The sequence below is a fragment of the Rhinolophus ferrumequinum genome, chromosome 11 (genome assembly GCF_004115265.2).
Source record: "Rhinolophus ferrumequinum isolate MPI-CBG mRhiFer1 chromosome 11, mRhiFer1_v1.p, whole genome shotgun sequence".
NCBI classification, from domain to species: Eukaryota; Metazoa; Chordata; class Mammalia; order Chiroptera; family Rhinolophidae; genus Rhinolophus; species Rhinolophus ferrumequinum.
This window is the reverse complement of record NC_046294.1, coordinates 48,644,144-48,667,813: the sequence shown is the minus strand read 5'-3', so window position 1 is coordinate 48,667,813 and position 23,670 is coordinate 48,644,144. Positions and strand designations below refer to the sequence as shown.

Genomic DNA, 23,670 nt, shown 5'->3' with positions numbered 1-23,670 from the left:
TTCCAGGCTACGTCACAGCCGTTTCTCGGGGCAGAAAGGCGGTTTTTCCCAGGGACTCAGCTCCAGGGCACGGGTAGGGCCGAGGCCAGGAGCCAGCAGGGAAGCGGAGACTGGGCCCCCGTTTCCCCAGTCCTGACTGGGGGGAAGGGTGTTGGTGGAGTGAGGAGTAGTCGGCCCAGGGCTCCCCTCTCCTCCAGGGGCCTGGGCCGACCTTGAGCCTGAGAGGCCAAGGGCACCTGACACATCCCTACCTTGATCCCTCCGCTCCTCATGGCACTTGGGAGTTGGGCTCAGCAACACTAAGGGACAGGTGAAGAAACTGAGGCCAGGGCCATACCTTTCTCTGACCTTCCAGCAAGCGGAAAATTAGAGGGGCGTTCTGGATGGGAGCCGGGCTTGTCACCCCAGGGCCCAGCGCCCTTACCTGGGTGTCCCTTACGAGGCCTGGGAGGCCCATTCCCAGTCTCCACCCTGGCTGGCATCTGCATGTGCCTTGGGCAAGAGGGCACCCAGAGCTCAGTGTAGCCTCGTCCCAGTGTGTCTTCTAAGTCCTGGGTGCAGGGAGTTGGCTGGCTGAGGGGACCTTTGGCAACCTTTGGTGCTCCAGAAAATTAACCCTGGAGCAGGTAAAGTTTTGCCTCCTGGGTTCTCAGAGGTGCCCTTCCTTTCCTGCCCCCTGGGAAGCCCGAGAGAGAAGCCTCTGGCCTAGAAAGGCAAGAGGGAGGGAGAAGTGGAATCTCGAGGCATGTCTTCCCAGCCTCCCCTCGGGAAGCTGCTAGGCCAGGCCACTGCCTTGGCGTCTGCCCAGGAGAAAGACCTCTGCCCTCTGAAGCTGGGACCCTACAGGAGTCCCTTTCCATACCTCCCCAGGTTCCATCAAATGTCACTTTCTCATACTTCAGCCTCTCCTTGGACCTCTCCCATCAGCTTTTAAATGTGTCCCCCTCTTCCATCTTGAAACATACCAAACACCGAAAGAACCCAGCATTAACTAAAAACCCTCTCTCTCTGGAGTCGTAAGTTTCCACCAGCTATTGCTTGACACAGGTTTCTGCAAGGAGCTCAATCCACTCAGAACCGGCCCTGCTCTCGCCACTCCCGTGGGACGGCTCTTGCCACAGCCGTGTCCACTAGCCCCGAGACACTGCGTCCCTCCTGACCCCTCAGCAGCACCTGGCCTTGTGACCCACCTGCTCCCCACACTCGCCTCCCCTAGCGTTTAGTCTCGGCAGTGCCCAGAGCCCTGTCCCCGGCACACGTTCCCTCCCCGTCCCGTCCTGTGTGAATCCGCACCTGCGTGCTTGCAGATGCTCCCACAGGCCACATCTGTCGCTGAGCGCCAGGCCTTCACAACCAGATGCCACAGGACAGGTCCCCAGGACTGCTGCTCTGCCCACCCAACTGGCCCAGGGAACCCTAATCCCTTGACCTACATCCCATTACCAAGACCTGGAGGTCTGTCCTAAGAATCTCTTGGATCCATCCAGCACCCACGCAGCCGGGCCCCCACCATCTCTTGCCTGGATGTCTGCAGCAGCTTCCTTATGAACCCCTGCGCCTGCAGCTTCCCACAGCGAGAGCAAGCTGACCAATCATGCTTTCCCCTTCCTACATGCTTTAGAGGCTCCGTGGCGTCCCTGGCATAAGGCCAGTCGCTTCTGAGAGCCCAGGTGACCGCCTTCTGCTGCCCACCCCCCCACTCCATACTGAAGTCAAGAGTCTCCTTCCAGCCTCTTCGACTCCCATTTCTGTTGCCGTCTGGCCTTTGCACGTGCTGTTCCCTTCCTGGAGAGCATGTTTCTCCTCCCACATTCTCCAGCTCCCAGTGTCTTACTTACCATCCATCTTCCAGGCTCCACCGTGTCTAAAGCTGTGCTGTGCAGTACAGGAGCCACATGTGACTACCGAGCGCTTGAAAAGTGCTAGTTCACAGTAAGATGGGGTTGCAGTGTAAAATACATACCAGACTTCAAAGCAAAGAATGGCTCATTCATAATTTTAAACTGACTATATTGAAATGAAAATATTTTAGATATAGACTGGTTTAAATGGCATAAATACATTATTGATATAGTTAAAATGAAGTTCACCTGTTCCTTTTTCCTTTTTCAAATGTGGCTATTAGAAAATTGTAAATGACATACATGGCACACACTATATTTCCGTTGGCTAGCACTGCCTCTAGTGGCTTCAGTGAGAACCAGATGGGGAGAGGGGCCTCCCGGGCCCCACTTCACCTGCTGCCACAGAGAGGCACCGAGGGGAGCGATGGCCCGTCCCACACACGGTACCTAACACGGCTGTTGTGTGAATAGACGAGACCTGGGAAGAGGCCCAGGGAAAAGAATCTTCTCGTGACACCACTTTCCCACCTTTTATTCAACAAATGGATGGGGATGGATATGCAAGCACAGGACAACAGCAAAATGTAAATAAATAAGAGAAATGGGGACGGCAGTGGGGCCTGTTGCCTGCACAGCTCCACATAAATAACCAGGTTACTGAGTCAGGATGGAGACGGGCTGGGCAGTCGCCCGCACTGCCCAGGCTGGGGGACAGACGCACCGACACCACAGGGACACAAACCACCTAGGCCAGAGGAGCCTCTCCAGCCAGTCACACCCCTACCCCGAAGTTCCTGAGATCTTGGGGTGGCTGGGCAGGCTGGGGCTTTGTACCACAGCCCTGCCCAGGTCAAGTCTGTTTTTGAATAAAATTGTAATAAAAACAGCAGGATGGGGGGGCAGGCACATGCATTAAGCCCCTTCTGCAGGCAGAGCCATGGCTGGGCAGCCCCATGGGGGCCTTGGCGGTGGAAGCCCTGAAAGCAGCAAATGATGGGGCCAGATAAAACTACTGGGGGGGGGGTGGCAAGGAGCCAAGCTCCCCCCGAACACGACCCAGCCCAGAGCCAGCGAGGAGCTGGGGAGGCCCCGGGCACGGAGGCTTCACAGTCAGAACTGGGACCCAGTGATGGCTGGGGACTCGCCCGGGATTAGAACCCGGGAATTCAGCCTCCCCGCCCACGGTGTTTCGTCGCCCCTTCCCTTTACAGGTCCTGCCGGAAGAGGACGGGGAGGCACATCTGCTCTAGGGCCCTGTACAGAGGCAGGAGGTGGCTAATGACCAAGCTGTGGGGCCAGGCATGCCACGCAGAGGGCCCCCTCCCCCCACCGTCAGGCCTGGCCTCCTGTGTACAGGTGATCCTGCTTGTGGGCTCCTAGGATCTGGCCAGGGCACGGGGGCAGGGACATCCTGCAGGGGCGGGAAGGTGGCAGGGACGGGGGAGGGGCTTGCACCCTGCTCCTCTACATGGCGCCCCCCAGCGGGTCTGTCTCCTCACTGCGGTGGACGTCCCACCTCCAGGCCTGGCCTTGGCTGTTTTGTCTGCTGGGCCGTTGCTTCTCCACTGTCGCAGGCGCAGCCACAGCTGCACCTCCTGCAGGAAGCCTGCGGCCCCTCCCAGGCCGGCGGCAGTGTCCTCAGACCACACAGCCCCTCAGATGACCAGGTTGCTCTCACTTAGCCGGACCACATAGCGGTTCTCCTGGGGGACAGGAAGGAAGGGTCCGAGCTGAGTTGGGGGGCTTCCAGGCTCCAGGGCCCCCTGCACCTCCACCCCCACCCCATCTGCAGTCAGGGGTGAGCCCGGCGCCCACAGACACCTCCCGTCTCTGGCCCTCACCTCAGCCTTTTTCTCTAACGGGGGCTTCGGCCACTTCGTGTGACTTCCAGCATTGCCCAGCAGTGTCCGCTGCTCGGGAGGGAGGTCAGGCGGTGGGAAGTCAGTGAGCTCACCCCCTGAGGGCCCGGCCTCTGTGATGGTCTTCACCTCAGACGCCGCGGAACTTATTCGCTGCTCAGGAATTCGGGCCACGCGGAACCTGTGAGGAGAGGTGGTACAAGCACCCCCACATTTGAGGGAGAACCCCAGGTGTAGAGCAGGCAGCACCCGCCAGGGTCACACAGCAAGTTCACGGACCAGGGCCTGTGCCCTTCCCATGCCCTCGCACACACAGATGAGCCCCGAACACCCCCAGCTCTAGGTGGCAGGTGGACAGGCCCTTGGTCTGAGGGGCCCCAAGTGTCATAGGGGCCGGGACCCTGCCTGGGGGCCCAAGGGCTCTGGGTGAGACGGCTCAGTCGGGCAGAACGGACTTGTCCCTGTTACCCCCACTGCCCAGAGAGACACACTGAGGCCATCACCGAACAGGGTGTTCAGGGCCCTGTCTCCCCCCCCCAGCCGTCACGTCTCTCCCTGACCCTCCCACGTCTGTGCCCACTTCACCTGCCCACAGACAAGATGGTGATCTCGCCCTGGCGTCCTGCCTTGGCGCCGGCCTTGGGACCCTTGGCCGGGTTGGACAGGAGTCTGGGAGTGGGAGTGGTGGCAGCTGCGGCTTCAGGGGACAGCAGCACCTCGGGCCACTTTTTCTGGCTGCAACGGGAGCAGCAGGGGCCAGAGAGCGAGGCCAGGCCCTGCACAGTGTGGAGGTGGTGGCCATGCGGACAGATGTGTGGCATGCTGGGGCGTCCGGGCGGCAGCCTGCAGAGGGCACAGGTGGCGGTGGTGAGTCGGGCAGGCCAGGCCCAGGCCAGAGGCAGCAGTGAAGGGGACTTGGGGTGGCAGGAGAGGGAACAGACCCAAGTGGAGAGTCTCCAGGAGGCGGGCTGATTCTCTGGGCTGGCCCTCCTCACCCACCTGCCCACTCACCTGGGCACAGGCCCGTGGCTGGTCTGCACCAGCTGTGTGCTGTGGTACTCCTTCAGCAACTCCTCCAGGGCTGCTGCATTCTCTGTGGGCAACTGCAGTCAGAACCCTCTCTGGGCCACGAGGGACACCCCCGCCAGACCCCACGCCCCAGCACAAATCCCCCTACCTACCCACCACCCCCTCCGGCCTGGGCCACGTGCCTTTTCCTCCTCTCCCTCACTTCCTTATCAGGCAAGAACAGGAGGAAAAGGGGCAGCCACACAGGCTGGCCAAGCTGACCACGCAGGAGGAGCAGAGTAGGGCAGGATCTGACCCCTGAGGCTGCCTCATACACAGGCTCTGGGCACAGGGATGGGTCAGCACTTCCCCTCACCTTTCTTCTCAGTGATCAGACGCACCAGGACCCCTATGGTGTCCTCATTGGCATCCTCAAGCCGATATGCAGGGTTGATCCCTGGGGAAAAGAAAGGAAGGACCATGATCCTGGGGCAACGGGGGTGGGGGCAGTGGAACTCCAGACTCTTGAGCTACACCAGGATATGGCAGCAGAGGGCGCACCAAGCCTTCCCAAGAATTGGGCTGGGAGCCTGGCTGTGTGTGTACAAGCTCCAGGCCGCAGCTCTGAGAAGCCCCATTATTATAACCCTCCCTGCTCAGCATCATTGCTCCCTGCACCCAAAAGCCCCAGGTACTTAGTGGTTTCAGCATCTGAACACCACAGTCCCTACAGAGTGTGGAGGGCGGGGGAGCGGCCTCTTCTGGGGCGGTCTCCCCTTCTCAGCCTCAGGGAGTTGTGGGCTGCCTCTCCGCCCAGAACCCCCAGCAACTCTGGCAAACTGCCAATTACAGGCCTGTTAACCCCCTGCACACCGCTGTCTATATGAGGTCTGATAATTAAGTTCACGAACTGGTTGCAACACTGTTGCTAACCTTTTTTGATATCAGAGGGATTACTCATTATGAATTTGTACCAACTGGACAAACAGTTAACCAAGTTTACTGTTTGGAAGTGCTGAAAAGCTGCGTGAAAAAGACGAAAACGACCTGAACTTTTCGCCAACAATTCATGGCTCTTGCATCACGACAATGCACCAGCTCACATGGCACTGTCTGTGAGAGAGTTTTTAGCCAGGAAACAAATAACTGTATTGGAACACACTCCCTACTCACCTGATCTGGCCCCTAATGACTTCTTTCTATACCAAAAGATAAAGGAAATATTGAAAGGAAGACATTTTGATGACATTCAGGACATCAAGGGTAATACGATGACAGCTCTGATGGCCATTCCAGAAAAAGAGTTCCAAAATTGCTTTGAAGGGAGGACTAGGCGCTGGCATCAGTGCATAGCTTCCCAAAGGGAGTGTTTCGAAGGTGACCATAGTGATACTCAGCAGTGAGGTATGTAGCACTTTTTTCTAGGATAAGTTCGCGAACGTAATTGTCTGACCTCATATAACTGAGGGCCCTTGGGCAGGTTAGCGCCCAAACTTCAATGGTGTGAAAAATGGGCCACGTGATCATTCCTGGACCAGCAGCAAACAGAGCTCTGAGGACCTGTGCCCAGGCAGTAGCCAGCAGTCAAAGTCAGTCCTAAGCTAGGAGAACAAGTGCAGTCCCACATGAGATGGCCTGAGTGCCCACTTTCCTGCTGTCTCAAGCTCCTCTCCCCTCCAGTGTCAGGAGTTTGGAAGGGTTGGCAGCCTGGGCACTGGCACGGGAGGTGCCATTTGAATCCCGACCACAAGGCTCTCTCCTGTGGGCAGTGTATGTGCATGTAGGGCCCCTGCCCTACTGGCTTTCAGGGGCTAGTGGGGGTGGGGAGGAGAAAAGACTTGGGGTGGGGGCAGGAGGAGCACGGCTCCCCCTCTGGTTCCAGGACTCGTAACTCAAAACACAGCCCGGAAACCCAAGCCTCTCGTGGTGCCTGCCCAGGACAGCTGTCCCCGTCAGCCCTTCAAGCCAGAGGTCAGAGGTCACCTCGAGCACAGAGAAGGCAGTCCACGCTTGAACCACAAACACACCTGGAGCCCTGAGGAGTCCAGACCCCCATGGCCAGGCAGGGCCTCACCCAGGGTAGGAATCCTGGTAAAGCCACGACCTGCTTTGCCTTTGCTCTGCCCCATTGCCACCGTGGGCCACCTCATCCTTCCTTCCCCTTTGTCAATTTGCAGCGTCTCCTCTGTGGCCCCTGTGCAGCACCTCCAGGAAGCCCTCCCAGTTTGGCCTCTGCAAGCCTCTCCCTGTCAGACCCTCCAGGCCATGTCGGTTCCCTCGGGAGGCCCCTGGGCTGGGCCGGGCCCCCTGGCCGCCCCACCAGGACCCCAGGCCGGGCCTCACCGTTGCCTCCACCTCCAGGGCCAGGCCCGACGTCCTTGTGGGCTGTGCAGTGGTAGCCCTTCCGCTTGAGCAGGTTACACACCAGGATGCCCAGCAGCCCCATGAGGCAGAAAACAGGCACGATGGCAATAACCGCGTACTGGGCAGCCGTCTCCTCGGGTCCACCCGCCCGTGTGCCGTTCCCGGGCTGCCGGGTCTCCTCGGTGCTGCCAGCCCCTGCTGCCACCGCCACACCGCGTCGGGCCCGCTGCACCCGCTCTGAGCACCGTGGAGGACAGAGGCGTGGAGGCCAGACGGAGGCAGAAACAGACAAGCAGAGAGGCCCAGGGCCAGAGAGAGGGAGAGGAAGGAAGGGAGGAAGGGAGGGAGGGAGGGAGGGGGAGAGGGGGAGAGAGAGAGAGAGAGAGAGAGAGAGAGAGAGAGAGAGAGAGAGAGTTGGGATATTAGCGTGTCCAGAGCCACCGGTTCCACCATGTCGGGGAAGCAAAGGCCCACTCGCCCTCTCGCTCTCCTTTCTGGCCACCCGATCAATCAGCCTGAGCAGGGCCTTCTTAGGCCTCAGGACGGCCAGACCCTCAGCCCCCAGTCCACCCCTTATGCTGGGTCAGAGGGGTTTACAGATGGCACCTGGGCACAGGTGTGGGCACAGGGACATGGGGTCCTGCTGCCCCCTGACCTGCTCCATGAGTCAATTGCCTCAGGTAACTGACTCAACAGGTGAGAGGAGGTGCGTGTGTCTGTGTGTATGAGTGTGTGCTCACACTCGTGCGTGGGTGCCTTTGAGGGGACGAGGACAGGGGACTGGTCAAGACGTGAGTCCTCCAGGTGTGGCTGTCACCTGCTGGATGGTCTCTGCCACCCAGAAATGAGGTGGGAAGACACATAGCCAAGGGGACAACTGACCACGTCCTGCCGGACACACTCCGGCTGCTTGCCCTCCCGTGGGCGGGAATGAGGATCCCAACTGCCTCGGATGGACACTGTGGGGGCCCCTGGGCTCAAGCTCACCAGACTCCCTCCCACCCCCACCCCCAGCAGTCCTGGGCCCATCTGACACTCACCATGACAAGCACGAGTACCCAGAGGCATCCAGGGGCACGGCTGACAGGGAACGCGGGGGACCTCTGAGGGGGCAAACCACCTGCGGGGGTGGAGGGAAGGCGTCACTGAGGCCCAGAACCTTCCTCAAGAGAGGCTGGACTCCTTCCACTGGGCACCCACACTGGTCCATCCCATTCCATAGACGGGAGGACTGAGGCCTGCACAGGGGCTGGGTGAGGCTGGGACCCAGGGCCCAGGGTCCTGGTCAGCTGGCATGAGCCCCCACGCCCCACCGTGAGGCTCACCCAGGCTGGCAGTCTCCACATAGTGTGTCTCGTGTCACTGTGCCCGCCTGGGCCTCCAGCCTCCCTCGAGGGCTGCAGCGGGAGTGGGGCTGGCATGGGCTAGAGCCCCAGGAGGTTGAGAAGGTGCCCGGGGGGCAGGACCTGCATAGTGTGCCCTGCCCCGGGTCCTGTGGGAGGGAAAGGGTGAGAACGCAGCCAGGCGCCAGGCCTGAGGTCCCCGGGAAACGCCCCTGCCCTCAAAAGTCTTCCCAGGACACGGCGCACGGGCAGGCTGCGCTCACCAAGTTGGGCTCCTCCCCGGGCGGGCACTGCCCTGGGCGGGTTGTTGACGTTGGTGCGGCCAGAGGCCAGGGCAGCACCTGGAAGAACGGCAGGCAGGACACACTTGAGACGGCAAAAAGCCTGGTGTCTCTGGGGCTGTCCTGAGGCCCCAGGAGTGGGGACCACACACAATTCAGGGCCACTCCCCCCAGGCTTCAGGGACACCCTTTAATCTAACCTCAATCCCTCATGCTGCAAGTAAGACCTGCTTGTCCTAGACCTGTTGCCTGGCCACTGCTGAGGGACAAGGGCGAGAACCACATCTGCTTCTGGAAAGTGCTGGGAAGCTCCAGACAGGGCCCAATCTCAACCCCTTGGGGTTCTGAGTCACACCCCTTCCGTCCTCCAGGAGGAAGACATGCTTCCGAATTCCTCTCTCATTTGCACCACCCCCCCCCCCCCCCGCCCCCCACAGCTGGGCATGTCATCAGTATCCCTGGAGCCAAGTCTGCAGCTGGTGCTTCCAACACTGGGCCCTCGGCTGAGTCTCCAGGGCTGTATGCTCCTCGGTGACCCCCCCATGACGCAAGGCCAGCCTGTTCATACCCCTGCACCCACAGAGGGCATAAAACGTCCCACAGGGAGGGTCTTCCCAATTTGTGTCCCCAGCCCATCCCCCTGGGAGCTCCCTCTGCTTCCCATTCCAGGTAGGAATTGTCTGCCCTGATTCCCTCCTGCTGTGGGGAGACGCTCAGCTTGGGTGTAGCGAGCACACAGTACATACAGCTGCCCTGAGAGCAGACGGCCTCAGGGACCTCCTCAGGCTCTAGACCCCCAGACCTGGCTTCCAGCACCTGCCCAGCACCGGGAGGCGCCCCAAACCAGGAACGGTATGGGCCAGGGTCAGACTGCCTCCCAGGAAGAGCTGAGTAACCAACCCCAGCACCCCAGCCTGGCATGGGGGCTCCACTTATTCTCCACCTCCTCCGAGGGCCTGGCTGCAGGGCTCAGGATTTGGCTCTTCTGGCTTCCCCCACACGCCCACCCCAACTCACCACAAGGAGGCAGGACAGGGCCCAGTGTGGGGGAGGGCGCAACTTCATCCTCAGCTTCATCCTCCGGCCCCGCAGCCCCCAGCCTAGGACAGACGGAGGGGAGGCTCAGCTGGTGGGTGCAGGCGGGCAGCTGCTGTCCTCCCAGCACGGCTTCTAGGGCAGCACCGGGTGGGGAATTCGCAAGGTGCTGTCAGGCAGGCAGAGCACCCGGGAGGCCTGGCGTGTACTCGCCGCCCCCCTCACCACCCCCAAGCCCGAGTAGAGGTGGAGGTGCCCTATCTGGGGCCAGCCTCCCAGGGCAACACAGACTGGACGGGGGAAGAGGGATCTGCCAGTTTTGGGAGGCTTCCTGTAGGAGGAAGGGCTTCCTTCCCCTTCCACAAACAGCCAGGTGCCCTGGAGCAGGAGCAGGAGCGCCTGGGAGGAAGGAAACTTACGACTGCATCCCTGGGGATGGGGGATGAGAGAGCTGGCCACCCCCACCCCCAGTCTCTCAGGCGCCTGCCCCTCAGAATTCCCTGCAGGCCACGAGCATGCCCCCCTCTCCTGCTCCTCTGCCTTCACTCGTGCTGTTCCTGCTCCAAAGGTCCGTCCCTCACCTTTCAAAGCCCAACACAAAGACCTCCCTTTCCCCAAAGCTGGGCCTGGCCCCCAAAGCTGTGTGTGTCCCCCCTCAACCTCATCACAATCCTAGTCCTGCCGTGTGTCCCACTGTCCACACACACCCGGCGACTTCTCTGCGGAAGGTGGGATGTGTCACTGCATCTTCTGGGCCAGGGTCAGACCTGGGACTCCTGAGGGGTGGTTATGGTGGCCAGGCTCCCATCCTCTCTTGGGTACCTACTGTGTGCCAGGCACAGGAAATAACATGAACAAGACAGGCCTGCCCCTGTCCTTGGGAGCTCACGCCCCGGGGAGGACGGACGCTACCAGAGGAACCGCGTCCCCCTGTGGTGGGCACAGCCTGAGGCTGCGTTCGCCCTCAGGCTCAGAATGTGGCCTCCTCTGGAGAAAAGCCTCCTGCCAGGGGCCAAGGCTGAAACAGCAGAAAGGAGGCCTCGGATCAGATGACAAAAGGGATTGTAGTAAAACAAGGGAGCCCCACAGTGACCCCCACAGTGACGTATTTCCAGGGGGGCTGGCTTCAGGCTCGGGAGGGCGAGAAAAGTGATATATATTCAGCCTCAGCCATAGGCTACGCACGGCCTCTGAACCCAGAGAGGTGGTCACAGAGAGCCCCGTCCCTGGCCTCGGGCCCCAGCAGATTGAGGGGACCCTTCCTGGAGCCCCCTGATGCCAAGCTCCTCAGAAGAAATGCTGCCTGCAGTAAGCCCCTGGTCACATGAGAGCTCTTGTAGGTGGCCCAGGCTTCCCACCTGGAAAAGGAGCCGGAGGAAACCGATCCTCCCTCGCTGGACGGCCTACCCCGCCTGCCCCCAGGCTTGAGTTACCACACAGGGGAGGAGGGGCAGTGGTCACACCACGGGACTCTCCAGGTCACTGGCAGTGGCTCTGGGCCTGAGGCCAGCTAGGGGGAAACCTGGAACAGAATGTCAGGCCACAGAGTGAAGGCTGCACCCTGGCAGTCAGCACCCAACAGGTGGCGTCCCTGGGCCCATCCCCCACCGTCCCCTCCTCTAACTTGGTCACAAGTCTTCCTTTTCAGTTTCTGTCCCAAAATGAACCTTCCCCCTGCCCGGGCCCAGCTCCCATTCAAGCCGTTCTTCATGGCATCTAACCCGCAGACCCGCCCACGAGCCCCACGTCCTCAGGCTGGCCCCCCAAAGCCCTGCCCGGTCCCTAGACCCAGCGCCCTTCCATGTCCCTGGGGTGGGCCCAGAGGCCTGGGGCAGGCTTGAAATGTAAGATGCACAACGGCCACAGAGGAGACAGCCCTGTCCCACCACCGGCCCTGATGGGCACCTGCTGGGTGACCTGAGCCCGTAGGGAGGGCTGTGCAGCTGCTCACCTCCAGACGGACAGGGAGCCGTGATCTTGAGGCTTCCAGGAGCACAATGGGGGTCCAAAGGCCCAGACTCAAATCCAGGGAGGACCCACCCGCCCTCTGCGTTCACAGACACTCACGGCCTAGCCCCTGCCGCCTTCTAATTATGTGCTTTCTAATTACCCCAAACCAGCATTTACTCCAGTCTGGCCCCCACGTCTCTGCTTACAGCCGCTCCCCTGGCCCCCACACTCAGCCCAGACTGAGCCCCCCTCCCAATGGGCCTGCTCAGTCAGCAGCCACTGGCCAGCCGCCCAGAAGCCTGTGCGCACACAGAGACACACACCTGCTGCTCTGGCCTCCCCCTCTGCACCCCCTTCCCCACTAGGCCTCTAGCATCTAAACCTTGAGCCTGGGAACCCCCACCAAAAAGCAAGTTCAGACCAAAGCCCCTTGTCTGGGGGGGGGCCTGGGAAGTCTCCATGCCCCCACCCCCACCCTGCCTTGCCCTGAAGGCTGGGCAGTGACCTCCCAAAGCAGGCGCCTCCAGAGGCTTCCTAGACAGGGGCCGGCGGGTGGGCAGGCCGAGGCCTGGACCAGTGTCCTCAGCCCGCAGCCTCAGCCTTCTCTTCCGTCCCTGAGCTTCTGGCTGAGTGGAACCCTATGGGGCCCAGAAGGAAGTCAGCTTAGAGGCCACTCCCCTCGATACAGCCTCCTGCCCTGCGGGACTCCAGACAGAGCCCCTGCTTCACCTCATTGGGTCTCAGTTTCCTCATCTGCCAATGGGGCTATTTATCTCCCAAGGCAAGACTGTTGGGAGGTTTAAATGAGTTAATGAGCCTAAAGTAGGTCGCGGGAGTTCCCCGTTGCCCCTTCTTTCCAGAGGCACCTCCTGCCCAGGCAGGTAATTAAGTGCTTGCTTGCCTGTTTACTGTTTGCCCCTCCTGCCCGCCCCCACCCCAGACGGCAGCAGGGGCAGGGACGCTGTCTCATGCACCACAAAAGCCAGTGTCTGGGGCCCGAGGCCTGCAACAGACAGGCTCCCGGTAGCAGGGGCTTCCTCACGCTTAGCTCACCCCTACCCTCCAAAAACCACCCAAACAATTAAAACCAGAAATTCCCTGGAAGAAAGCCAGCTAACAAAGCCACCCTGAGGGCCCCACACCGGAGGCAGCCCTGCCCCAGGGAGGTGCAGCCCTGGAGGCCACAGAGAAAGAGGAAGCCGACCTCAGCAGCTTCCCCTTTCCCAGAACCGAAGCCATGGGGGCGCCCTAGCTCCTCAGGGCCACCAGAAGGTCTCCGGGCCCCACGCCCACCCCCACGCCCTCCTCCTCGGCTGCCAGTTCAGATGTGGCCCTCCCCCCCGCCCCCACTCCAGCCACTCTGAGCTCCTTTCAGCCCCCACACTTGCCTCTCTCACCCCAGCACTGGTATCTGCCGTTGATGCTGCCGGGACACCCCTCCCATCGCCCAGCCAACACCCACTCTTCCTTGAGAACTCAGCTCCAAGTCACTTCCTCCTGGAAGCCCCCCAGCGACTACCTCCTCTTCTTCATTAATCACCCTGTGTGTGACCATCCTGTTTACCCAGTCCCTTCCCCACTGGCTGCTGCCCGCGGGGCCCAGTGCCCAGCACAGGGCCTGGCCCTGGTATGTGGGGAGGTACGTGCTAAACTTGGGGGGCGGGGGGCAGGGATCAGAAAAGGCTCTCTCGGAGACGGTCCAGCTTCTGCAAGGTCAGGAGGGCCAGAGAGCAGGCTGATGGTTAAGGACCCCAGAGGCTGGGATGAGACGAGGCGTTGGAACCTGGATGCAAACCTCTGGGCTCACGGCTGGCACAACCAACCTGCCTTGCTCTGCTTTCCACTGGTTGTAAGGCTGTGGACCACCCCCAGCCACCTCCCAACCCCGCAGAGGGCTGATGGAAGAATTCACATGAAATACCCAGCATAGGACATGGCACAGAGTAAGCCTTCAATAAGCACTCGCGGCGCCTGAGTTGCCCCACGTGTAAATTGTGGAGGGGAGAGTGGCCCCCACCGACAGGCAGGCGCGAGGCACAGACATTTCCTTATATTTATGTGTCATGCTTGGCACAGAGCCTGGTGTGCACGAGGTGCCCGATTAGCCAGGGTGTAGGAAGGGAGAGGGGTCTGGAAAGGTTTATTCTGGCAGAGCCAGAGCCCAGGTAACACCGAGCCCGGCTGCAAGCTAAGAAGCGAGCCCTTCTCCCAGGGCCTGGAGGAGCCCTGAAGGGTTAGCAGGGGAGAGACGGGCATGGAAAACTCGCATCTCAGAGGGCTGGCTGGGCTGCCTGCCAAGTGAGGCTGACCTGGGGGGCTGGAGGTGGGAGGCAGGTACTTCTGTTTCCCAGCCAGAACCTCTAGGGCCTCAGGACCACCTTGCAGCCTCCGGAGGCAAGGGTTGCCTAGAAACACAGCTGGACATGGGCCCCGCAGGCGGTGGCTGCACCCAGCAAGAAGACAAAGGCCGCTCAATAGAGAAATCCAGGTTAGCAAGGAGCCCAGTGGTTCCCTGGCAACTGGGGCTGAAGTAGGGCAGTGCCAGCAGTGGGCGGTGGTGAGGGCAGCTAGACATCGCCTCCTTGCCATCCTCCACCCTCATTCGCTCGGGCTAGGCGCTCATCCTGGGTTGCCTCCACTCCTCACAGGAGAGGTGAGCATCCCTGTTTCACAAGAGGGTAAGCTGAGGCCATGGGAGGTCACTTGTAGGAGTCACACAAGCAGGAAGCAGTGCAGCTGGGTGGAGCCCAGGTCTGTCTACTCTGCTTCCCACCTCACTGCTGGCCCCTTCCCTGGAGCCTAGCCCAGGGCCTGGCACACAGCACATGTCCTCAGGGCATCTGCCAACCTGATGGCAGAGGCTGGAGAGCTAGTGGACGCGTACTACGAAGCACCCTGGCGGCCCCAGGGAAGGAGGTGCTGCCCCCACCCCAGAGGTCTCTGGGCCTCTGAGGCTTCCCTGCTTCAGTCCTCATTTGCATACTGCCCTAGTTGGTGCCAGCTCCAGGGGAAAGGTGCTATGAGAAGGAGGAAGCCCGGGGAAGGCTGGGAGTTCCCAGGGGGAGGAGGTACGGCTCCCTAGGGCTGCTGATCGACTGTGGCCCAGAGCCACGCAGAGGTTGCCTCAGGGACACTGTGACAAGGCCACCCAATTCCCTCCCCCACCTGAGCCTTGGGTAACCATGATGTCCCAGGTCCCACCTCTGGGGTGAGGACTCCACGTGCTGGCTCATAATCCTGCTCCAGGACACATCCTGCTCCCTGCCCCCCCACCAGGGGCCGGACATGGTTCTCCCCTGGGAACTGCCACCAGGCCTGGGCCACAGAGGCTCCGCCGGCTGAGGTGGGCAGGTGGGGCTGAGGGGCTAATGGTCCTGGAGGCTAAGAAAGGGCTAAGACGGCCAGACCAGGCCCACCCCCCTCCTCCCAGTCTGGCTGCAGTAAGACGCCACCCTTTCCCCTTCCCTATCCCCTTCCCAGGCTGAGTCGGGACAGGGAAGGTGGTCTACAACCAGAGCGCTGTCCCTGGGGCAGAGCGGGGCTCCCAACAACCCTCACTAAGCACTTACTGCATACCGCGTTCCCTTTCCAGGCCAGATTTCACCGAACTCCTCAAAGACAGGGCTCCAGGCTTCCCAAATGAGGAAACTGAGGCTCAGAGGCTCAATCGTACCCTATAACAACTTGCTGTCCACGGAGATAAGGTTTTACCACTGAGGGTGGGGCGGGCAGCAGGCACCACCCCGCGCCCAGCACTTGCCCACCACCCAACCCCTCAGCACCATGGGCTCCCTGCTGGGATCAGGCAGGGAGCACGGCCCCCTGGGCTGTCTCCCGTGGCCCCACGACAGGACGGCTGCCCACTCGTGCTCTTGCTATCTCCTCCTCCAAAAGGTCCCCTTTGCCTCCGCCTTGCCACGCATCTGGTACGGACTCGCCTGTATGCCAGGACGCGGAGTCTGCCGGGAGTCAGCACAAGCCTTACCCCGTCACCCTGACGGGACAGCCGGCTGAGGATTAGTGAGACTGGGGGACCGCAGCCCCAGCCTGCCCCCTTCTCCGCCTCCTCCAGACTCGGGGTGCTGGGCATAGACACCTCCCCATGCTCGAGCAGCCCCAGGTCAGACCCTAACCGACTGCAGCTTGAGGCCCGGGGACAGCATGACAGAAGGCGGGGAGGGTGTCGGGCTCTGGGGCTCACACCTGGTTCACGCTCTGGCTCATCACTTAGCAGCTGTGACCCTGCTCACCCTCACCGAGCTTCGGGGTCCCCTCTGCAGACAGGATGCTAGTCCCTGGAGGCAGGGACTAGCTGAGCGGGTTGAGTGGGGCTCCTAAAGGTAGGGCTGGCCGGGGCCTGGCCTCACCAGGCCTCCCCTGAGCGCCAGTTCTCACCACAGCCCACGTGGGCCAGAGGCAGAGCCAAGCCCAGAACGGACCAGTGCCCAGCCAAGGTCACCAGGGCCTGGGAGTGGCAAGGGTGCTTTAGGGAACCCAACTTTGGTCCCAGTGGCATGAGGATCCTGGGTGCCCACCTCCCTGCCCCTCTACAGGCCTGTGTACACCTGCTCCCACACCAGCTGAGCCACAGTCAGGACCCAACCCCAAGTCCCTGCGCCTCAGTTTCCTCCTCTGTGATTCTGGGCAATTGTGTCTGCTTAGCTGACCTCCTGGTGTGGCTGGAGGATCCAGAGTTCACAGGGGAACAGTGGCTCTTCTTACAATCAGGCCTCTGCCCAGGAGCCACCTTCTGCGGGAAGACTTTCTAGCCTCTGTTGGGGGGACCCTCCCCTCTCCTGGACCCTTCAGCCATCATTGTTTGTGGTCTCCCCCGAGGGAGGGAGGCAGGTGAATACGTGCAGGAGTCTGGGCACACAGCAGGCCCAGGTCCCTTGTGAGCTCACTTCTCACAATGAGGGTGTAGGTCCAAGGTCAGGCTCCTTCCCCTGGATGCCCGCCTTCCTTCTCTCTCCACCCACACTCAGACCCTGCCTCTAATTGGCTGCAGAGGCCCCTCCATCTCTTTCCATCTGTGCCAAGTAGCCAGGGCACAGGCTCACAGCCACATGGGCAGTTTATTTATAGAGCTCTTATCTTTTTCCCAGGGTGGCCCAGGAAAGAGCTCTGGTCTTCCAGGCAAACAGACCGGGGTCAGATTCCAGGGACACTAGGGTCTTGCAAGTCCCTTCCCCTCTCTAGGCCTTCTTTTCCCTGCCTGTACCCGGAGAAAACTTCTTTTCCTCTGGGCCTGAGGCTGAGGATATAAGAGCCTTGGGGGTCCTCATCCCAGGGCGTCACACAGTAGGGACGCAGCATTTCTCCTGTCTTCCTTGCCACCCCAGCCCCAACCGGTGGCACTAAGCCTAGGCCGGGTATCTAAGGGTTCAGCACTGAGTAGGTGCTAAGCTCTGCCAGAGACCACATCCTGGCACCCCCAACTCCAAGTGGGGGTGGGGCTGGACCAGTCCTGCTGGCTGATCTCAGACAGAACTGGGAGAAGGGCTGGAGCCAGGCCAGGTGCTGAACGGCCCCACCAACATTTCCTCCTCCCCCTGCAGGTAGCCAGCCTGGTCCTTCTTGGAAACTGATGCCAGAATGGTCGGATAACCCTCACTCCCCTGGAGACAGGGCTGGGGCTGGGAGAGAACTTGAGTGTCAGACTCCAGCACCAGTGGCTAGGACTTAAACTAGGGCTGGTCCCCTCTGTTCTCTGAGTCTCTGCTCCCCATTAAGCAGCTTAGGAAGGAGGGGTTTCCCGTCAGTGCTGCTGCAAGACCTGCACCCAGGGCCTAGCACAGAGCAGGGCCTCAGCAGGCAGTTTCCTCTGCTGGCCCAGAATGAGGGCTATGGCTGAGAGGCCAGGGCAAGCCCTTAACTCACCCCTACACACAGGGGTGGCCTTGAGTCTTCACCCTAATCCCCAGCACCCAGTAGGGAGTCTCAGAGACCCTGGCTGCAAACTGCCCTGTGTATCCCAGCACACTGTAATGCCCTCAGAGGCCTGGTTAACACAGACATGGCAGCAAGAGAGGGCAAGCTGCTGGCCAGGCCAGCCCCACCCAGCTGGGCAGGCAGTTCCCATAAGTGCCCCATACCTGTGCCTGTTCCCAGAAGTGAGGGGGGACACCTGGCAGGTGGACCACAACAATGAAGAGGGGCTCACATTGGATGAAGGGGCTTTCTGGATGAGGGGGACTGGGCTGTACCCAGAATGGCCAGCAGGGTTCTAGAAAGAGGAGACAGCCCAAGAAAAGGCAAAGTGGAACCAGGCATCCGGTAGGGAGCGATGAGCGTGAAGATGGAAAGTTCCAAAGGGTCTTGGAAGGAAAAGCCTCGACGCTAGGATGAGATGTCTGGACTACATAGGCACAAAGAGTTACTTTAGGGAGGTCAGGTCACTCTGTGCGTGTGTGCGAGAACCGGAAACGGAGGCAGAAGCTGGTATAAGAGGATAGACAAGGACAGCAAGGCCAGAGCTGGACCGTAAGAGGGAGCCTGATTTTAGGAAGGAGTGTCTCAGGCTTGCTTCCAGTCCCGCGGCCACCTTGTCGGCCTGGGAACGCGTGGCAAGAAAGTAGGTGCCCTGTCTGGAGCCAGATACCAGGGCTCTGGCACTCTTAGTTAAGTCCCTGCCCTTCTCTTAACCTCAGTCCCTCCCTCTGGAAAATGGGGCTGGGCCTATGAGCTGGGGCGAAGTGCTGACTGCCCCTCAAAGTCTCCCTTCCTTCCTTGGCCAGACACAGATACCTCCCTCTAGCAACTATCACTAGTCCCACTGGGGTCACATGTGGAAACCCAGCCTGGCCCCACCATCGTCCCTATCAGCCCAGGAGGCCTAAGTTCCCAGAAAGGTTTGGCTTAGGCAGGGCAAAGGGTGGGGCTGGGGACCTCCACGAGGGCTGAGACCAGAAAAGGAGGTTAACCCTTAATTAACCCTTCCCATCTCCCCGTTCCTAGGCCCTGAGCTATTTCCACCTCTTTGCTGAGGATGGAAATAACTCAGGCTTAGCCCCAGGAGACCAAGACAGCTATTCTGATCAGCCCCAAGAAGCACAGCTCTAGCAATTCCAAAGACAGAGACACCCTGATCCCCAACTCCAGCTCACCCCGGCAGCAGCAATGGTCAGAGCTACCTGGGGCCTCTGGGAAGAACAGGGAGACTGAGGCCTGAGAAGGTGCGACACAGGCTCAAGGTCATTCCCAGCCTGCTTTGCATTGTGGGTGGATTTGGGAAAGTACCCCTACAGCAACGCCAAAGAGGGGGATAGGGCCTTTTAGGTAATGAAGGTCAATGGGGACTCTCAGTTATCCTTGCACCCCTGGAGCCTGGGCTGTGCTGCCGACTCCTGACACTCTTTAGGACTACTGTTTCCCCCAAAATAAGACCTAGCTGGACATCACGTCTTTTGAAGTAAATATTAATATAAGACCCAGTATTATATTATATTATGTTATAAAGACCCAGTCTTATAATAAAATAAAACCCGGTATTATATTATATATTATGTTATATTATATTATATTACATTATTTTATATTATACCTGGTCTTATAGTAAAATAAGACCGGGTCTTATATTAATTTTTGCTCCAAAAGACGCATTAGAGCTGATTGTCCGGCTAGGTCTTATTTTCGGGGAAACACGGTATGTGGACGCTCCCAAAGCCAAAGGCAGGCTCTATAAGGCAGGAGACAGACATTTCTGGTTAACTCCGGCTAGGGGTGGGAGCTGGGGGAAGGGAAGGGAAGAGGAGGAGGAGGAGGAAGATCATATAACCCCCCCCTAAAGTTTCAGACATGTGTGCAAACACACACCACACTCAGAATTCGCAGTGGCACACCCTGGCAAGAGCATGCTTGCCAGCCCAGGTCTGAGAGAAGGAAGCCCACATAAGCCATGAGCAGAGACAGGCAGACCTCGTTTTATTGTGCTTCACAGATGTTGCGTTTTTTTGACAAATTAAAGGCAAGACCCTCCACCAGCAAAAATATTATGACTTGCTTTATTGCGATACTCGCTTTATTATGGTGGTCTGACATGGAACCCACAATATCTCCGAGGTATGCCTGTAGTAGGCAGGTGGGGGGGGGCTCTCTCCAAGCATCTCATAGGGCTTCAGGGTCAAAAATAACTACATGATCTTGGGCAAGTCACTTGCTTCTCTGAGCCTCAGTTTCCTTCTCTGAAAAAGTCACCACATCTCAGAACCACTGTGAGGATTCAACAAGAGCAAGCCATAAAGTATTGAGCACAACACCTAGAACTGCCCTCACCCCCACCAGAATGCAATCAACATTTTCAGGGGATATCAGCAGAGGACAAGTGCTCCCTCACCCTTCCTGGGCTAGAGAGCCCAATTTCTATTCCACCCTATGTGAACCTGACAGACCTGCTTGTGGGGGTGGGGGCCTCAGAGGGGTCTAGCCCGGATGGTGAAGGGGCCCTGCTCCCGTTCCCCAAATCGGAGACTACCCGTGGGGAAAACGCCCATGCCCCCTCTCCCCACACACAGAGAAATGAAGAAAGGAGACCTGAGCCAGAGAAGTCAGAATCTATGGATTCGAATTTTGGGCTTGGCCCGAGGAGCTGTGCTTCCAGCTGTCACCAGTACCTAAGGGCAGCCCCTAGGCCACTGGGTCCGAAGCAGATAGCCTGCTCCCACCGCCCACTGCAGTCTTTCTGCCTGAAGGGAAGAAAGGGAGAACAGAGGCAGTTGACCCAAAAACAATGGAGGATCCCAAAGTGATGATTCACAGTCGCTTCACAGCCCAACACCTCAGTGTGCAGACTGGGGGACTGGGGGCGCGGGGGGCTCGGTCTGAGAGCGGTGCCTGGGCCCGGTGAGAATACAGGTTACCAGGGGAGCAGAGCTTGGCCAGGGCTCCAAGACGTGCGCGCGCGTGCTCGCGCCGGTGTGTTTGGGAGGTGGAGCCTGACGCTACCTCAGGGGCCGCAGCTGCTCCAGATGCAGCCCAGTCTGGGCCCCTTTCTCCCTGCCAGGGAAAATCACTCAGGGTCCACCCCCTCACTAATCTGAGATCGTGAGGGGACATCCTCCTGAGGACAGTCCTGAAGAGACCCTTGCTGCCCCCCCCCATCTGTTGACAGGTTTTCTGTGGTCCCTCCTCTTTCTTCCCCTTACTCATTGCCCTGAGGCGCAGACACGCAGACACGCACACACTGACACTATTGGACCCCACAAGCACACTGTGGAGCCAGTGATTCCCGGCCTGTCACTTGGGGTTCCTTACCCTCTATTTCATACTCACATTAATGAGCGGCCCTGGCCCTGCCCTAGTCACACCCCAGGCCACACACACACACACACACACACACACTCAGTGACCCCCGTGACCCGGGGTCTACAGTGGTCTTGGGTCACTCTCGCACACATACACTGCCTGTCACTGACACATAGAGCCCCTCTGTGTGTTCAGCTCGGCCCGGAGTCACCGCCCAGTTCCCTGGCCACACGTTCGCCCGGGCGAGCCGCCTCATGCGCCGTGTCACCCAGTCACCGGCTGACACCGTTCAGAACCCCCCCATCTGACCGGCCCACGCCGCAGCCGCACCGAGGCGCTGCCGTCCCGTCCCGCACCAATCCTGGTCTCGGTCCAAGTTTCCCCGGACCGAGGGCGTCTCGGAGGTTCGCCGGCTCCTCCAACAGCAAGTCCCGCTGCTGCTTCCAACTGCGCACGGCCAGGACTGGAGTCGCCGCGGAGGACGCGCCGCTCCCGGGGCAGGGGACCCAGAGACGGAAGGGGGCCGGTGCGCGGAAGACGCCGGGACAGGACGCGGAGGCGGGAGGGAGAGGGCGCGGGGCCCGGGCTGCGGCATCCGCCGCGCCAGCGAACTTCCTCAGAGACGCGGGGAGGCTGGGGACACCACTCGGGTCTGCATCTCTCTGGCCGGGTCGCGGGGAGCGGACCCCAGACTGGGGCTCCGTGGGCCTTCCTTACCTGGCCGCCCTCGGCAGCTCCAGCAGCCCGGCTCCCGGCTCCTGGCGGCGCCCGGGCCCGGCTCCGCGAGCGCACGGGTGGCCGCGCAGGCTGCGCGCCTTTTGAATGAATCGCCAGCAGGGCCTGAACGATGCACAGCCCCGCCCCCGCGCGTCACGGCTGCCAGCCCCGCCCCCAGCGTCAGAGCCTGGCTCGTGCCCCCTCCCTCCACCCCCCGCCGCCCCCTGACCCGTGGGGCCGGCGAGGGCCTCTTAGTCTCCCCGCGCGGCCGCGCGGCTCTGTGTCGCCATCTCTCGCGTCACCCGGGAACTGCTGAGGGCTGCGCGGGAAAAGGATCAGCCCCTTCTGGGCTCCAAACTGAAAGAGAAGAGGTCGCACGATGCAAGATAGAGACTTGGATACTACACCAGGTCCGGTCACCATTGCCAGTGACAACGGCTACAAACACTGACCCTTCCGGGGTCTTGTTTTCCTCCTAGAAATGGGCAGCTATGGAGAGCGACCTCACTTTACCTTGTCAATGAGGTTCAGACCTGACCCCAGAAACCCCCACCCAGTTTGTGAGAAAAGGCCTGGTGCAAGGAAATCTGTAACAGAGGCCTAGCTGGTGGGCTCCTACACATTCCTCAGGGCCCAGCCCAAATCTCCTTCCTCCATGAGGCCTTGCCTGTCTCCACTCTCCACCCCACCCCTCTCTGTGAGGATAATGAGTCCTTCCTTCCAGCAGGTGACACACTGCTCTCCCTTCCCTACCACAAGCGATGCCCAGCAGGGCAGTGACTAAGGACTCCAGAGCACTATTCACGTTGTCGTCCCAGCTCTGGGAGTCGTGTCCTCTGGAGTTGTGGAATACGGTGGGCCAGGACTGGAGGCAGCAGCTCAGCAGCCAGAGTTTGCTCCACTCAGTACCATTCCAGGGATCCGAGGTGGCCCTCCCAGGACAGCAGGGCTGGGAGTGGATGCAGACAGCAGGGAGAGCCCCATGCTGGGGGCAGAGGCCTGGCCAGGATCAGGATAATCACAGCCCATGACAGAGATGGAGGAAGGTAAACAAGTCTGTTGGGGATAGATTGTCGGGGGAAGTGGAGAATTCAAAACAAACTGAGTCATAGAATCTGAAACGGTGATGTGAGGGGGCGGAGAGAGTCACATCCCCTGGGTCCAGGAGATTCCAGGAGAATTAGACACCTGTAGAGGGAGGGGGGCAAGGAAAGAATCTCCATTCTCTGGGCCATGCCCAGGTTGTGGGGGGAAGGATAGAAAGAGCTGCAGGTCACTGACAGGGTCATAGCCCCAGTCCCCGCATTTATCAGTGGAGACTCCTGAGGGTCGGAGTGATCCCAGGGTTGAATATCCCACATCCGAGTCCAGAAAGGGAGTCCAGAAAGGATCCATGCTGAAGACCTGGTGAGGGGTCCAGAGCACCCAAGGATGTCCTCCATTCCTGCAAGTGTTTTCTTTGTAAGGGGACCTTTCATACCCCAGTTCCAAGTTCTGCAGTTCATATTGTAACATTTCACGTGCCGCTTGATAGACCAAATGGGGATATGCTTTTTGGTCAAGCAGCATTGGCTATTAATCAGACATCCTACAGAGAGTCCAGACCTTTCTCGACTACCAGCTCTCTGTGAGGCTTTGGTCAAATCCCTTCCCCTACTCAGTTTCCCCATCTGAAAATTAGTGTGGCAAACTTATTGCCTGAAGGTCATTTAGTTCTCCATGGGAAGAGGTGATCTGCCAGACCTGGCTGAATGTAAGGGTGGGAGCAGCCACCTGAGCCAGAAAAAAAGGTCAGGGACAGAGGCTGAGGCGGTCCTCCTGTGGTTCTGGGGGCTCTGGTTGGCAACTTTGGGCTCTCAGGCTACCGCTCTATAGAATCACGTCTCCCAGAGACACAGCCCATACACATCCCACCCCTGTACCTTCAGGATATGAAGAGCCTAAACACTATTTACTGCCAGCTCTGACTCCCGAACCACAGCAAGCTGCAGATGGGACCCTGCCCGAGTCTGGAAGCATCTAGCCG

At 59.8% G+C, this 23,670-nt stretch overlaps 1 protein-coding gene across 7 annotated transcripts; it reads right to left on the bottom strand.

The window, feature by feature from the left end:
* Positions 1 to 2,360: 2,360 nt before the first annotated feature.
* Positions 2,361 to 21,784, bottom strand: RELT (RELT TNF receptor). Of its 7 annotated transcripts, XM_033121549.1 has the most exons (13): positions 11,686 to 11,920; positions 11,093 to 11,256; positions 10,442 to 10,559; positions 9,717 to 9,799; positions 8,682 to 8,759; positions 8,401 to 8,567; positions 8,116 to 8,195; positions 7,055 to 7,312; positions 5,088 to 5,168; positions 4,715 to 4,796; positions 4,289 to 4,546; positions 3,686 to 3,884; positions 2,361 to 3,547 (listed from the first exon to the last, which is right to left on the bottom strand). In XM_033121549.1, the coding sequence occupies exons 4-13, from the start codon at positions 9,774 to 9,776 to the stop codon at positions 3,500 to 3,502; spliced, it is 1,311 nt and encodes a 436-aa protein (XP_032977440.1). In that variant the 5' UTR covers positions 9,777 to 9,799; positions 10,442 to 10,559; positions 11,093 to 11,256; positions 11,686 to 11,920; the 3' UTR covers positions 2,361 to 3,499. The 7 variants fall into 7 exon arrangements, with proteins under 7 accessions (XP_032977440.1, XP_032977445.1, XP_032977442.1 ...); XM_033121554.1 differs by lacking the exons at positions 10,442 to 10,559; positions 11,093 to 11,256; positions 11,686 to 11,920 and adding exons at positions 20,217 to 20,368; positions 21,645 to 21,753; XM_033121551.1 differs by lacking the exons at positions 11,093 to 11,256; positions 11,686 to 11,920 and adding an exon at positions 21,645 to 21,745.
* Positions 21,785 to 23,670: the final 1,886 nt, after the last annotated feature.